Genomic DNA, 16,503 nt, shown 5'->3' on the forward strand with positions numbered 1-16,503 from the left:
AATCAAGCAAACACAGTGTGTGTGTGTGTGTGTGTGTGTGTGTGTGTGTGTGTGTGTGTGTGTGTGTGTTTTAAAACATCTCGTTTGTCAAACTCACCTAAAGGTTGTATGTGAGTCTGATATATCTACTCCTTAGATCTAACTGGAAACACTCAAGAGTTGAGGCGAAATGTTTAGAATTTTGCTGGCGGTATAAATTAAAAACTCGCTTTGACAGTTAGAAACCGTCAAGTTTCTGACTGGGCCGTAAATCTGTGAACGCAAGATCTAAGAAGAGATGGGAGGCTGTTGGAGCTTCGGCTGTTGGAGCTTCGGCTGTGACCGCGGCCACAAGTCAGAGAGCTGCGTTGTTCACAGTGCAGTGTTAACAGTGCAGGTCGTCTTTGAGCTGAGACAGAAAAAAAAACGAGAGTCGCCTGGAGAGTGAAAGCGAAAAGAGAAGAGAGAGCGAGAGAGAGTGGCGGTGACAGAATGTGACAGAGAGGGAGACGCAGGCCTTTTACTCCACGAGATCTGAGGTCCTTTCTTTGAGACGGTGCAGCGGCCCATGCAGTGGCTCCTCTCCTCCCTCTTCTTTTTCATTTTTAACCAGTTAAATTCTGCTCATGCGCCTCTGCCTGACCGACACCCTTTCAGAATGAGATGATGCGGCGAGGAGGAGCAGAGCCCGACCCCCTTGAGCAAAACATTTAAAACACAACTGCACCAGTGAATGTTGTGCAACTGTATATCGGGAGCAAGGCTTTGCTTAAGAAAAACAAACAGCATTCATCATCAGTGTTTCTACCCTAGATACATAAATGTTTAACAACATACCGCCAATTCGGTTCAGTCGCTCGCGATCGCATATTTCAGTTTTCGCCCCGAAGCAATCAATTATGCAAAAAACCTTGTGTAACACAAACGCTTTTAACGCTGCCTTGATTGCTGCAAAGGCTATAATTAGGATTAAGATTTCAATCTAACCCGCGTAGTGATCAAACATGCTCCGTCTCAGTTGCTTTTTCACATATTCGATGGAAATATTCTGTAGGCGATCACGTGATCACCCTGTTTGCAGCTGATGATGGTAAATATCGATTCTCCCATCCTCAAAAAAAATAAAAAAAATAACTGATTTCCATCCATTTGAATTGAGAGTATATAATCAAATATTTGTGAAACCATCCAGAGCTAAATCCACTAAAAGCTCAACAGCTTAGTCGAAACAGCAGGAAAAAAGAAAAACAAGAACTGGTAATCAATAAATATGATGGATAAGAGCGGGGAGCCAAAAGACAACACCGCCTCGGGTTCCAAAAACAAGAAATCACAACAAAAACGACTACAACAGCCACAAAAAGATGAAAATGAAGACTTCATCGGATCAAATAGACAGTTGATCCCAGCATTGATCAGTTTGTCAATACACCCAATTTCAGAGAAGCTAAATTCAACACTTGGAAAAAAGTTCAAGACTTCTTTTCTCTTTTCTTTTTACTCGCCTTACTGCTTCCCCCACCTGAGATAGCCGATAAATCCTCAGATTCTGTACTCGGCTGAGGCAATGACTGGGCCAGAGGTCAAACCAGTAAGACAGATGAAAACAAGAGATTGTCCGGAGGCCCATTAAAAGGAAATTGCTGAGGGGGGGACAGAAACATTCATGTCCTGCCTTTGTGGGAGCAATGGGTGCAAGTGTGTGCTTGTGTGTGTTTTAGGAATATAGTCCTGTGCGTGAGGGTGAGAGAGGCGCTGTCATGTGGTGGGTGATGTGACTGCGTCAGTATATCCAGGTCTCAGCAGCCATGGCTTCCACTTGAGGTATGACATTCAACATTTCCTAAAAAAAACCCCATTCTTTTCATAGTTTGGTTTGGGAGAGGAAAACAGCCGCCACATGTTTTGTTTTCTCCACATTTTTCGTCATTTCTCATCCCTCGCTGCATATTCCCTCGTCTTTGTCACCGCTGTGCTCATGGAGCCGCAGAATAATTGTGTGCTCTGACAAAGCTGTGTGCAGAATGTGGTTCGGCAGAATTCTTACGTTAACACACAGCTATTGTTGCAAAAAAAAAAAAAAAACAAGCCTTCCTGGAAATCCCAGTAAGTGGCTGCCCCCACATGCACACAGTTAAGAGAGCGCATTTAAAAAGTACCTCTCTCTTTATTGCTCCTACACCTCTGACGTATGTTTTATAAATCACTTTCCGAGCTGGTGTGATTTCTGGGAGCAAATGTGCTGCTTTTGAAAATGTTTTGACATCTTTCGTGACACACAGGCCATTTCTACTCTGCTGCACCGCATGCACATCATGTAAATTGACATCAGGCATGAGACTCTTCGTTAACTCGCCCCACTACACATCAATTGACAATCCACTTAGATATACAAGAAGTACATAGCCACATTGGCAAAGTGTTTTTGATAGAGGTAGCAAAGTGACACAACAATGAGAAAACGAAGGAACCAAAGAGGCGATTTAAAAAGGGCTGATCTACCTGCCATCATCTTCTGGGCCTCATATGGCTCCATGTAGCCGTCGTTCTCGGTCGTCACCTTCTCCGCGGTGGTCGGTGCGCCGCCAGCCTGCTCAGCATCGAAAGGGTCCGCGTAGTCTTCGAGGATGATAAGCTGCAGAAGATAAAAGAAAAAGAGGAAAAGTGAAAGGTTGGGAGAGGGGGGACAGGTGAAATAGCCGTGGGGGGGGGGGGGTGGGGGGGGGGACCACAACATTTGTCAGGAGGGCTGCACGACCGATACTGCTTTGGCCCAGGGCAGGATCAAGTGACGTCCAGCAGCCGAGGCCAGGAGATGAACGGAGCAGCACATAAATAACACCCAACCTCCGTATGCCTCGGCACACCACCACAATGCCGCGGCTCTTAGCCTTACAGCACGCTCTCTGCGACTGCTGCTCGGCCTAATTACACGATAGCCCCGTGACAGGCATACATTTCAAAAAAAGTGGAAGAAAGAGGGGGGCCACAACTGCTCAACTTTCTGAAGACAAACAATTTAGCCGATTTATGCCGAGCTGGCAGCGAGCCACGGCTAATTGCAAGTCTTGCTCTTTTGCTGACCGTTTTGTGCATAGGATGGCAATTAGGCGGATGTCCCGAGACCCAGAAATACCGCTGAAACCTTCGGGGAGAGGAGCAACGGCCGGCGTCTATAGTGCCGCGGGGCGACATTTGTTCCCTTGAAATGTTTTTGCTTCATCTACTATGCAGGCCGCTTCAAACGCAGAGATCGGGCCTTTGAAAGGAAATAAAGTCCCATCTGAGCCGTCTGTCCTCTCCGGACTTTGGATCTAATGAGGGGGTGCGAGTGCAGGGGTTCGGGGCCAGCTGTTAAAAAGTAAAAGTAGATTCTTTTTTTCTTTCTCTGTTCCTGATAGTCCTGCCAAAGAGTTTTAAAGGTTTAAACCGCGCAAGGAAAGGCTTCTGCATACACCTTAGTGAGCATGTAAATATGCACAAGACTGGCACTGGCACTACACCCTGTGAGTCATCCGTAACAGGAAGGGATTTGGTCTCATTACAGACGAGCTCATCACTCATCTAGTGGATGGGGCTGGGCGGGGCGGGCGGGCGGGCGGGCGGGCGGGGCCGACATGAGGTGGGCCGAGCCTCATGCCCGGCGCGCTGTGCCTCCACCTAGCCACCCTTCCTGAGAACAACCACTGTCCATCTTAGCCACAGAGAGAGCACACGACCCAGAGGAAAACTGCATTTGCAGGCCACCCGTGAGAGAGCCCCACACACACACACACACACACACACACACACACACACACACACACATGCAAAGCCTTAGTGAAGCAAGCAGAATGTATATAGCCTTCCAACTCAGGGGTCTGTGTTCCACTGGGAAAGCACCAACACGTTTACAGTACAGATCAAGGTCAAGTGTCATTTAATGGCGTCATAAATTAGTTAGAAAAAAAGAAGTTTCAGTGATTCATGCCGGAAAAGTTCACAAGGGATAATGTGTAAGCTGCTTAGTGACAGAGAAAATGCTGGCAGGTATACTCCTGCAGAGATCGTCTGCACTATACATGGATTAGGAAATAACAGCAAAGGAAGGAAGTAGCGCGGATGTGTTTCTTAGCAGCTACTGTGTGTGTAAATCCGCCTTTTCAAATATTCCCTCTCCATCTGTTTTGCTGTTTTGGGGAAAATAACCAGGGCTTTTTCTTTTCTTTTTTTTCTGCCACAGCATAATTATGGGTTCCTCAAATGTTTTGCTTCTGTGAATTCAAGCAGTGTGTGTGTGTGGGGGGGGGTTTCCGACTACAAACATTGTCCTGGATTGTTGTTGTGCCACAAACAAATGTACATATTTATTGTACTCACATTCTCAACATCTTCGCAGCCCTGAGAGACCCTGAAACTCTCTGCACATTGTGCATCGCAGCCACAGTGCGATCACCACCTCGCACCTTGTTGCGTGGAAACACAGCCATCGGTACAGTAATCATAGTGTTGTGCGCCAAAGCCACCTCTGATCCATCACTGCAAATACAGACCAAACCTAAGAATACGTAGCCCTCGCTAAAAAAACATATGAATCACCTAAATGGGAGGGACGAAGGCCAGAGCCCACGATCTGACTGTGTGGACCACATACTGCAGCGGGGTGCCCCGAGGTTTCGGACCAAAGTGCACTCGTGTGATATAATACTTCAGCTGCTGTGTCTTACATTCTCTTCAGCAGCTCCGGATGACGGGAGCACTTCAAACCTTGGCGCTAGCAGAGCTCACACACCTTAAACCTCTCCCAACTAACCACTTCAGGCACCTTCATCATCAGCCGAAGGATGTTTGGGCATGTTGCAGGAAGTAAAGCCAATCACATGTGCGTGGACTGTATGACATCATCGCTCGCTTTTTCCTGTTGACATTGGATAGCATCCGAAAAGAAAGATGTGTAGGAATTAAATTACAATCGTGACTGACTTCACTGGCCCACTTTGAAAGAAAAAAGAACACGTCAATTGGAAGCATGTTACTCCAATATATGAGCTTCAGTACTCTATTTACCTTCCTGAAAATATCAAAGTCAGGCTCAACAAAAGTCTAATAGGCAAAAACAGGAAACTGTAATCAGCTCGACAACTGGGCCTTGGTTGTGCTACCCTTCTAAAATACTTTTGACAGTCCTAGAAAGCCTTTGGATACCACTTTTACATATTCAAACTAAAATATTCTGTTGGAAAAACCCAGTAAGATTAGATGGAATTACTGTCGAGTGACAACAATGAATTCCTCAATTCAAATGCAGCTGGTCTGATGTAAGGAATACATCCACAGCCACAGATAAAACCTGCGAACATCATAATTATGGCTCTTGCGTCCACATATACTTAAATGCAGTTTGCGCCGGCTCGTCAACCAACAGCTCGCACTAAGAAAAGATTTACATTTTACAAGCACGTGTATATTTAGCTCCAAGTTGAGCAGTAAAAGCTCCTTTCAGCACCTGGCTCATGTTTTTATTCCATCAGTGGGGACAGTCAGTGTTTTTTTTTTTCTCTCCCCCAAATCAAAAGCAAATGTAAAGCCGTTGACAACCAGTTTCCAGCCTGACTAACGCTGAATAAAAGCGAAACCAAAAGAAGTTGTGGTAGAATGGAGTTGCTCTTTGCCGTTTCACTTTAATTTTGAACTATGAGGCAAACGTGCTGGTTATTATCAACTCAGCCCGGTGTCACATTCACAGGCCTCCCCGATGTCACCGACATTAGCCGGGAACGACGTTATTAACTCTGGCCCGCACCGATCCCACTCGGGCGTCTGGGGATTTGTTCAGATGAACAGGCTGCCTCTGTAAAAGGTGCCATCACTCAGCCCCCGCAGCATGGTTCACGTTTTGGTCGGGGCTGTGGTAAATATTTCCCAAATTGTTTGCGAGGCGTCCCTCGCGTCCCACTGCACTAATGACCACTCGACAACAGGAGGAGCGCGGCGTCGCTGGGGAGCGGTGACATCGCCAGGGGACACACCATCTGCCTTGTGTTGGCCAGGGTGTGACAGGGCTGCAGCCAAGCCACACTTGTCGTGAAAGTAAAAATTCCCCGCTCAGCACAAGACTGCCGAGTGCCTCGATATGTCGGGTCTCTGCTAAGCTGTGATGTAAGCCCATGCGAGTCTCACAAAGCCACCTCGCGGGCTTAGGCCGCGTCCTCGCGGTAGTCGGGCCCGTTGCTGGCCGGCAGCGCAGGGCGAGAGCTCGCTCAATTACGCTCATTCCACGGCTCAGATCCCAGGGTCGGCCGTGTCTAACACCTGCCAGAGCTCTGGCAGCTCGCAACAGACTTCTTGAAATGCAATGCGGCTCTCGGGCGATGGAGCCGATTTCAAATCAGCGGGAACAGAGGGAGAACGTTAGCGAAGGAGCGAGACTATGGCAGGCACCTGCCACTTTGGCTCATTCGTTCAGCGATGCCAGGGCGTCTAGGATTACGATTCGATCGGGGCCCTCCGTCTTCCATCACAAATGAGAAAACGGGGGCTTCGATTCTCCGCCTGCATTCTTAATGGAATGTGTTTGGCCGGCTAATCAGATAATCCAGAGCAGAAGGATGAATCTGTCAGAAAAGGCATTGGTTGAAATTTGAGCCCGTGGATGGAAAATTTGGTTATAATAATTCGAAAATTGGCTTGCTGCACTTCCCTTTGTATATGCACCTTGGGCAAGCTGCATGTCCCGTGTTGGCAACAAACAACCAGAAGCCAATGCAGTGCAACTGCACACTGATTATTTCACCATGCGACAACCGGATAAACACTTTCGGACATATGCAGAGATGAAAATGCCGACTAGTCTAACTCCTGCAGAATGAGTGCCGACAGTAACACGATATTTATGTCACGGCTGGTCCGGGCAGGATCGAATGCGTCAGGGGCTAGTCAAGGTTAAAGCCCCTCTGAGACTGGCAGAAAAGTCAGCAGGCTGTAGAATGTGGGAGGGGAGGGGGGGGGGGGGGGGGGACTGGCGTGTGTGATTTATGTCTCACGCCACAAGGGATTTCAACCACTGATAACCTAATACAACTCAGTGCTTAGCAGCTCAATTGCATCAAGGCATTTGGACAGGCTTTTCTTTCTTTTCTTTTTTTTTGCTTTTTGCTGCCATTGCTCTTTTGTTCTCCAGTGAAACGAAAAAAAGTAAACACGCCGCCATTGTCAGAACAAAAAGCCACTTTTGAGAAAAGACAGAGAGACAAAAAAGATGAGCGGAGAGAGGGCTGTAGATGAGAGCTGCCATGCATGAAGAATGACAGTTCAGTCCTCATGGATGGGGAAATTGTTCAAATGTTCCCGTGAAAGCAAAACTCGGCAGACTGCGGCTCCGCGAGGTGTCTCTGCCGATAGCTCCCGCACCTTATCTTTGTCTGTAAACACAGGATGAACGCTCCGTGTGCAGCGCGCAGTCATCCGGAGATCACTTGGCCGCGGTTTTCTCCGGCGGGAGCACACCGGCAAGAGACACTCCCTCAAATGGCAATTTTACTTGTGCAGAGATGATCACGGCCTCTCCGTTGACATAACGCAGTTACCACCCATGAGATGCTTTCATGTTTCTAAGAGGCGAGTTGCAAATCTGGTTACAATTCATCCAGGGCTCCTCGTGAGGGGGGACTGAGCCCGACCGGGTTCGACATCTCCAGAAAACTGATTAGGCAGATATGAGGACTTGTTTCGCCTGTAAAGGAGAGACGGGGCAGGAGCGAATCTCCCACCCTGCAGGGCTGACATTAATGGAACCTTATTGAAATGTTTCCTCAGAAACACGGTTGCTGCGTGAGCACCCTGCCTCTGGATGAGCTCGGGATAGGGATGCGCCGCGTCTGAAGGCCCACTTACGGAGTCTGCAGAGGTGGCTAATCCAATTATTATATTTGCACTGAAGACGCCTTTTCGCCATCAGTCACAAGCTGCTGCGGTCCATGCACGGATGAAAAAAACGCTCGAGATGAACGGCAGATTCGGTTTATTTCCAGATCTATTCATTTGCTCTGCCTCGAATCTAATTGGACAATCACTCAAGAACAGCAGTTCAGCGTCAGTGAGCACGTTACGCATCCATGTGAATCAACAAACACAACACGGTGACTTCACAGACAAAAACATGTCAACACCTCTTCACACGACTTAATAATTATAGCCGAGAAACAGACATAGGCCTTTTGAAGAAATAAAAAAAACCTCCCTACCGTTGCATTTAGCGGGTTCAGGACTATCGTGGTCTACGTGCGATACACAGCGAAGAATGAGCGTCCGCATTTGCGCATCACCGTGCTCAGCCATCAGTTTCACACGTGTCTCCCTCAAAGTTCAAAGATCAGCCTCACTTCTGGCTGCCGACCTATTTATTACACACCCGCACTTTTCAGATTGAGACCACATTAAAACGTTGCTTCCTTTAGATCTCCGCGCTCACACCCGTGTGGGGCAGCTTTCGCACTAACGTCGTGCCCCAAAGCCGGTTCTTTTGGCACCGAGCAATTTGGCCTGTTGTTGATCATGGTTTGCTTAGGAATGCTTCCAGATGCATCAGCAGCAGCAGCAGCACTGACACTATGCACCACACTTTAGTGGGAGAAAAAAATTCATCAGCAGCGCGTAAAGGGATGTAACATTTTGTCCACTAAAAGGTTGGCTGATAATATCCGCCGATATTTGAGCCTTTTACAAACAAGTCAGTATCGGCATTTATGTTTGCTGATGTGAAATTTATTTTGCAGAATAAACAATGCAGAAAAGAGCATTGCATTTCTGTTTGTACATGTTGTGTAAATATGTTTATTCCATGTATTTTCTTTTTACATATAGTTGTTTACAATCAAGTTTATGGTTAATGTTCAAGAACAGCCTTGGTAGTGCCGTGCCTCCAAAAATGTAATCGTTGCATTTGCGCTCATGCAACAAAAGTTAGCGTTACACATTTTGGTAAAGAAAATTACTTGACAGGCACGACAAATAAGACAATGTGTCTTTTACAACTGAGTGAATCCATAAATCATCCACATGAGGCAAGATGAATCATTTGCCCAGGGCTTGGTAGTGTGAGTGTTTCAATCACATTTTTTACCAAAACAAAAGTGTAGCATGTTTTATGAGCGTGGGTGTGAATAACAAGTATTACACAAAAGCAGCCTCTATTGCTTTTTCAATGACAAAGGTTAAGGTTAACAGTGAAGATGACGTGGTCACTGCACTGAACCATTTGATTAAGAGCTAAAAACTAATTTATTTTCGATACCATTTTTATGCTTATACAGTTTCAAGCTATTTTTTTTTATATTGACATTAACAGTCTGTAGAAAAAAACATTTAAAACCTAGTGAACACTTTGTATTCAAATAGCTTTGCTAGTAAATATCTTTGTGTATCACTTTATTCATTATTGCATAAATTGTTTCAACTCATGGGAAAAAAGTACTTGTCAAGTCCTGATATCACCGCTGTACCACCAATTTCAGTCTATGAAATCAGTAAATGATAGTGTCATTAAGATCCCTCAAACAAACTGCCCTTGGGAAAAAATTAGACGTCCTGCTCATCTATTCCTTTTTATACTTTAAATTCCATTTGAACAAATCACCTACTGGGTAATTCTCTTACTTTCACAATTTAAAGCCACTAAATGTGTAACCTCAGGTTTCAATGAGTTCTTTCGCAGGCTGCCCTCGTCTCCTGACGAATGAATGCAGAGTTCGCGAGGTCCCAAGGCGGTGAAGCACAGAAAAACGCACCCCAACTTGTCCCAGAGGACCTCCTTCATTGAAACACACTCCACACAGCCACTCAAGACCTCCGCTGGAGAAGAGAGAGGATTGTGGGTTGCACCCTATGAAGGTGCTCTTAATGTGCAACAGATATTCAAGATTAAGTACTTTGCGACGCGCTTGACGAAATCCAATTTCCTTCCTCTGCCCCCGTCCCTGTGTGACTGAGTTATTGCCAGCGTTTCTGGGACATACAGTTAGCGGAGCGGCACATGACTCTGGATTAATTCAGGTGCTACGAGGAAATGTTGGGATTTTCATAGAACGCGTTAATCCCGCGTCCGAGAGGGCGAGCGATTTTGTCCTCAACATGGCCACGGCACTTTCCGTCGTCAATAAAGACTCGTCTTTTGATTTGAGAATATAGTTGGGTGAGCATGAGTCGTCTGCCAAAACCCTCAAGTGTGCGAACACACACAGTTCATTCCCCAACACTATTGTTTACCGAGGCTTCTATAAGATGAAAACTGACACAATTAAGAAAGTAGGGCTCGATGGAACAACACAAGAGCTCCACCGGGACGCAGACTTTGATTCTGGGGCAGTGATTTATAGAGCAGGGAGGAAAACAAGCCGCAGTCTGGCCTAGAGATTTTGATGTGAGCACGTCCTTGATTGAGGCTGGAAGCTGCGTGGCCTCAGATAGCCTCTGTGCGGCGAGGACGCACCGAGGTCCCTGCTTATCGCCCGGACTGACAATGGGGCGAGCGCGCAGGGTGGAGTCCCGTTGCTGCAATTGCTACGTGGCTTCCCACCTCTCTGAGCGGAATAAGCAAGAGGCGAGAGAGGCTATATCCGGAGGGCGGAGGGACAATCACCAGTCTGCTGCCGCAGAAGAGCCCTCAACGGACACGAGGGCAACGCGCCGTCACCGTTTGCCACTATTTCGGACATCTAGATTGCTCACGTCGAAAGCAGCTGAGAACGTTAACCCTGGTTAGAATTTAGCAAGCGAGCAGCGGCAGCCAGAGCAGCCGGCCTGCACATGAGGGGCAAGCGCAGACTTGTCAAGTTTAAAAAAGGGAATGTCACCAAGTTGTAAACACTTCCTGTCAGGAAGGGAGCACTTCCTTAATCCTGGAGCAACCAAGCCGTTCCTTATTTCCCGACTGCAGATAGAGGCTTTCTTTCTCTCCAGTGCTCCGATCAAAAGTACGACACCCGATGTATAACTTTTACAAAGAGCAGCAGAATGTGGAACAAGTCCGATGAAACATCACGACAGATTTGCAGTCATCTAGTGAGAGACATTGCTCGTTCACAGAACGGCCCGAGATGAATGTCTGGAATCCCACTAAGAAGAAATGCAAGTGTTCGGCTTCCGGGCGGTCACTCGGATCGCATGGCGGCTCCGTTTGCAAGTCGGAAGTCTGGCTGCCTCCTGCAGGGTGCTCTCATAGGCAGGTGACACAAAGGCAAATCTGTTGTTTGTTTGCATAGTTTGTACTATGGATCATAATTAGAATACTGCAGAAAAAGTCAGCGCTTCGTATGTCGCTTCTCCCTTTGTGCCTCAGATAGCAATGCAAGCTCAGGGGCTCACACACACACACACACACACACACACACACACACACACACACACACACACACACACACACACACACACACACACACAGTCATTAAACAAAACACAGCCATGTGTGTACAAACTCCCCAGCGACCGGGCCTGCAGCACACAGTCTGCCGGCTAATTGTAACCTGGTGGAGTCATGTGACCGATGTTCCGGTGCAAAGCTTGAAAAAGCAAATCGCGCAACAAACACGACAGACTCCGCCGGGACTCTTTAAACTGGAGAGAAGGCTCCCAGATGGAGGAGAGGAGGAAAATAAGCAAACAATAGCTAAAGGCCATCGTTTGGTTGGGCCTAAAACTTTGGGCCACATGTGGTGGGGCGGTTGTGTATAAAAACCTAACCGTGACTAGTAATTCCACTCAGCGATGCTGGATCGCAGTGGCGTGATGTAAATGTAATGCGATTTGTAAATTCGGCAAAATGATATCTTGATGAAAAGCCGGAACCTTTCGGTGCTCAATTGAATAAGCATTACATTAAGGCTTTTCCACCGGATGACTTCATCCTGTTTTCGGGGGGAGGCGGGGCTCACACATGCACACTAGCAGGCTGTGCACCAGAGAGCAGCGTGCTCCTTCCTCCCTTTCAAAGTGCCCTTCCAGGATTCCTGTTCAGGTCACAGGAATGCATTGTGACGCTCTCTCTTTTCTTTTTCTTTTTGTCAATGACAGTAAAGATAAAGGAAAACAACGAGTATACTAAAAATGTTTTGGCATGAAAAGAAACTATTTATTGTTTTCGTTGCAGCGGGCAGTTAACAATGAATATCTTGTAGTCTTGAACTCGCCCCAGAGTGACTTTGAGAAAATGCGGATGCTTAAAATAGCTCAGGAAATGCATGGCATTCTTTGACACCTCGGTGAAGCAGTGGGTCAAACTGGAAACGCGAATCTCTCAAACATGCTCGGCATTTCACGGCCAGAACTATCACAGTCTCCACGCTCGACTGTTATGTCTCACCAGCAGCCAGAGCAACGCACCGTCTTTGCGACTTACACAATTTATCATAATTATCAACACGTTCATGCGCTTACTTAGTACGTGAGTCACAACCTGCCCACTGCTCATGGTAACATGTGTCACTACTGAGAACGATGAGGAAAAACAACAGCTACACAATCCAACACACCAAGTGAGATAAGTGAGAAATTACCCAAAGCATCACATATTATTCCCATGATGTATTAATGCTCCTGGGATTATTCAGAATAAGAAGTGTGAGGGGTTGTTTTTTTTAGTGAAATAATATTTCAACTGAGAGAGAAAACATCACGTTATGTTCAACACTATGACTTTTTCCTCAGCCAAAGAGCACAAATGACCAGGTTTGTGGAAGGGGAAGAGCAACAAGGACACATCCTCCTGCACCCGTCTGACAGTTTAATCCACCCGGGCCTGCCATCAGCCTCTGCCTGATACGGGGAGCAGCAGAAAAAGAACTGCACTTAAAATGGGTGATATCACAAAACATGATGGCTTCTGATGTTTTCATTCATTTTCTCGGCTCCCAGAAGAAAACCAATCTCACAGACCCTGGTGATATTGACGTCTGTGCTTGACATTTTCTTCTGTCGCTCGCAAAGATGGGGAGCGCGAAAGGCCGGTGGGACGCATTTATAAAGCCGCACCGGCGTCTGGAATGGCGGGGTGAGAGGCCAGGCGAAGACCTTCACGTCGAGGGGAAACTATAAGATGAGCCAGGTTCGGCCATGCACTGTAATCTGAAGGCCGATCAAACAGGTATCATCAACGTGTATGGAGAGCTCTTCCATATACTACAAAGCCATCTCAACTTCAACCTGCTGAAAGAATGGAATAGAAAGAATGGAAAAAGACAAATGAAGGGAGACGAGAACTATTCAATGGCAGCCTGTGTTTTCACTGTGAAACACAATGTCTTACAAGGTTCGGCAGCCAAATGTGACTCCTGAATGACATGTTGCACTGGCTAAGGTGGAAATCATTAACATGTGATCATAATCTTAATCTGACCTGCATGTTGGAGTTCGGTAAAACATTGAAGGAAGCACATTCGCTATGGCTGGAGATGTTCTCTCTACCCTGCTCCTGAGAAATGTTGGGTCCTACCATTACATGAGTGGTACCTGCGCTTCAGCAATATTACATTTTGCAGATTTTCCCTGCATATGAAGATTTAGAGGAAACACTCTGTGGGGCTGGGTACCGAACTTTGATACTTTTGAAGCACAGAGCGAACTGCTGAGATATTATAAAGTATCAAAAAATGCATTATTAGTCAGTGCTAGTATTTCCACACCTAGTAGTCAGTAAATCTCATCAGTGTCAGCTAGCCGATAAGCACGCAGCATTCTTGAACCAAGATCTAATAATGCTTAGTAATAATGATTATGATTGGCAGTCTAACATAACGTTACAAAAACAAATTGTACAGGAATGCAGAAAAAAGAAGACATCCAGAGTCCAGAGTCGGGGGCTCGTGTCCAAATGTGTAGTTGTATTTTGAGAGGTTGTTGCGTCGTAGGTGTAAAAATGTCTGAGATATTTTATTTAAAAAGTGTGGCTCCATCTTATCAGGCTTGATGCCGATAGCATGTGATCCAATATATGCAACAAGTGTATTAGTCTGCATTAATGTGTAGAAATATGTGTTACATATTATAGATTATCACAAATGTAGTTTCATTTATAATGTGATATGCCCATATTTCTCCATCACCTTTTCTATATTTTCTAACCAAGCCAGAGTGCAATCCAGGTCAAAAGCAAACAAGCAGCTGATGCCTCCCTGAAGCACTCATCTTTAACATGTTCAACAAAACATTTAAATATAAACATTTGACAAAAGGGATTATTTTCTTCAAATGGGAATGAGTTAATGACATAACTGGACTAAAACCATTTGCGGTAAAAACGCAGCAGTGCAATTGCTTTCTCTTAGAACGGACACAAAATATACTAGACAGGCTGAAGTGAGCAAGTGTCTCCGTTGTTACGTGTAGGATGGTGATAAAAATCAAAATGACAGAAAATCCATTCTAGCAGAAAAGGGCAGGGCGTATTTTGATATATTTTTTCTTGAAACAAGGAATGCATGAAGATAGGATTTTGCTTCTAGGAATCAGTTCATGAGTCATGAGCGAAAATAGTCTGCCTTTATAAATGGACCTATCAGGGCACTACCCTCACCAAAATCCGATCAATTCTTCCTTGACCTAAGACTTAACTTTTCCAGCAAATTCTGTCTGTTGTTTTATATGATATTGTGCTGATAACAAATAAATACACACATACACAGGATGACAAATATGAGCCTCTTAGCAGAGCATACAAAGTTCTTTTTTTTCCATTCCCAGCATGATCAATTGAATTGCTGTACCAGGTTTTGTAAAAAAAAAAAAAAAAAAAAAATATTTAAAAGGCGGCATGGAGGAAAATAAGCACAGAGGGAATCTGTCAATCCAGATGCCTCTGTTGACTGCACAACAACTGTCTGGGCTTCTGATGCAACTGCAGGCTTCTAAAGATAGATATGCAAGCTGGCTCGTAGGATCACCGAGTCAAAGGGACCACGAGCCCCGAAGGGGGGGCAAAGTTAGACGGCAACAGCAGCTTCCCAGATGCACAGACAGACACTGATGATGACGGGCTGCGCCGCGGCCTGTCAGCTCCGCGCCGCTGCTTTTGTTTACGCCGTTTTTCCGAGCGGAGTCCGCCGTCACTTTGGGGCGTCCTTGAGCGAAGCTGGGTTACTGCTGAGCAGAGCGATGAGCTGGGACATGAGGCCTTTAATTAGCTCCGAGGCAGGACGATAATTGATCATCTCGCCCCGACTTACTCTACCATGAAGGGCTTTGGCATCGTTAGACAACAAAACACATCGCAACACCAGGAAAACTCAAAATCGGGACAAGCGACAATGTGCATAGAAAATAAAACTCCAAACGAAGACAAAATAAAATCCCACAAATAAAACGACACGTCTCGGCAGATGATTGGCAAAATAAACGTCTGTGAAATTGTAGCAGATGAAGGTGACATCATTGCATATTCGGGACTTCTTTATCTTGCTCTTCGCCCCCATGGAAGCCTGGTGAATAGACATGCACCTGGGTAAATTCACTTGATGCTGCTATTGGCATTTCAGGCATTAGCTAAGCAGTGATATAATTAGCATTCATGAGTCAAGTAATTAAAACATCAATGTAACCGAGCACTGCCGTTAAGACACTGCTGCTGCAGTCAGTGTTTAGTCCGTGCGAGCACAACGAGTAGAGAGCACTGCTTCAGGAAGGCTACGGCCTCCTGTTGTTTTTTAAACTAATATGCATGTGTAGATACACACATTCTGACTTTGATATAAGACAAGACACCGACCAATATATCGGACTATATGAGCCTTTCACAGACATGTCGGTCGGGGAGGGCGATCTGACGATCTTATACCGTAATCGATCTTTATTTGGCGCATGGTCTTCCTTTCGGAGGAATCACACAGATCGCGAGGAAGTTTCTGCAACGCTCTGGAGATACCGCTGATACCGCGATGACTCTAATATACAAGACGCATACAAGAAAACTTGCGCACGCATTCACTACAACCAACAGATATTCATTTTCTGAATTCGAGTTCTATATATTGGGTTGTATTTGTCTTTCTTTTTATTTATAGTTATTTATGATAAAGTGTATGATTAAACTAAAAAATGAAGCCTCAATCACATTTCTTTGACATAAAGGTTTGCAGATGACATCCTAGGAATCATTGATAGATTTAGATATATCGGCCGCTGCATCGGTATCGGTAGGATGATGAAAGAAAGCTGAAGAGAGAGAGACTCTGTTGTTTTGACTAAATAAAAAGCTAGGAAATGTGTTAGAGCGCAGGCTGGCGCTAAGGAGATGCATTGAGTCACTTGTGTTCAGTCTATTTCGGTGCATTACTGCAGTGTGAAGGCTAAGACGCCTGGGTTTATCCAGACGTCATCGTCATGAACAGTTGACATTTTTCTCCTTTGTTGTTTTTCTTACATGCAGGTGTGTTTCTGACAATGGATTAGCACATTTAGAAATTCCGTAATTGAATTTATGCAAACAATTAGATCAAGACCGGTGATATTAAAGCTTTAGCATGGTATCCACTATTCCTGTACTTGAGTTTATGGTATTTC

The 16,503-nt window shown here is 45.7% G+C and overlaps 1 protein-coding gene across 5 annotated transcripts in view; it reads right to left on the reverse strand.

Annotated features, from left to right (window-relative positions):
- Nucleotides 1–16,503, reverse strand: part of LOC118302464 (SH2 domain-containing adapter protein F-like) — a 95,470-nt gene that overhangs the window by 74,175 nt on the left and 4,792 nt on the right. For all 5 annotated transcript variants that reach the window (XM_035628612.2, XM_035628611.2, XM_035628613.2 and 2 more), the window contains one exon: nt 2,482–2,614. In XM_035628612.2, coding sequence (XP_035484505.1) covers nt 2,482–2,614 — 133 coding nt within the window. The remainder of the gene's footprint in view (nt 1–2,481; nt 2,615–16,503) is intronic.

The sequence above is a fragment of the Scophthalmus maximus genome, chromosome 4, assembly GCF_022379125.1.
Source record: "Scophthalmus maximus strain ysfricsl-2021 chromosome 4, ASM2237912v1, whole genome shotgun sequence".
Lineage (NCBI taxonomy): Eukaryota > Metazoa > Chordata > Actinopteri > Pleuronectiformes > Scophthalmidae > Scophthalmus > Scophthalmus maximus.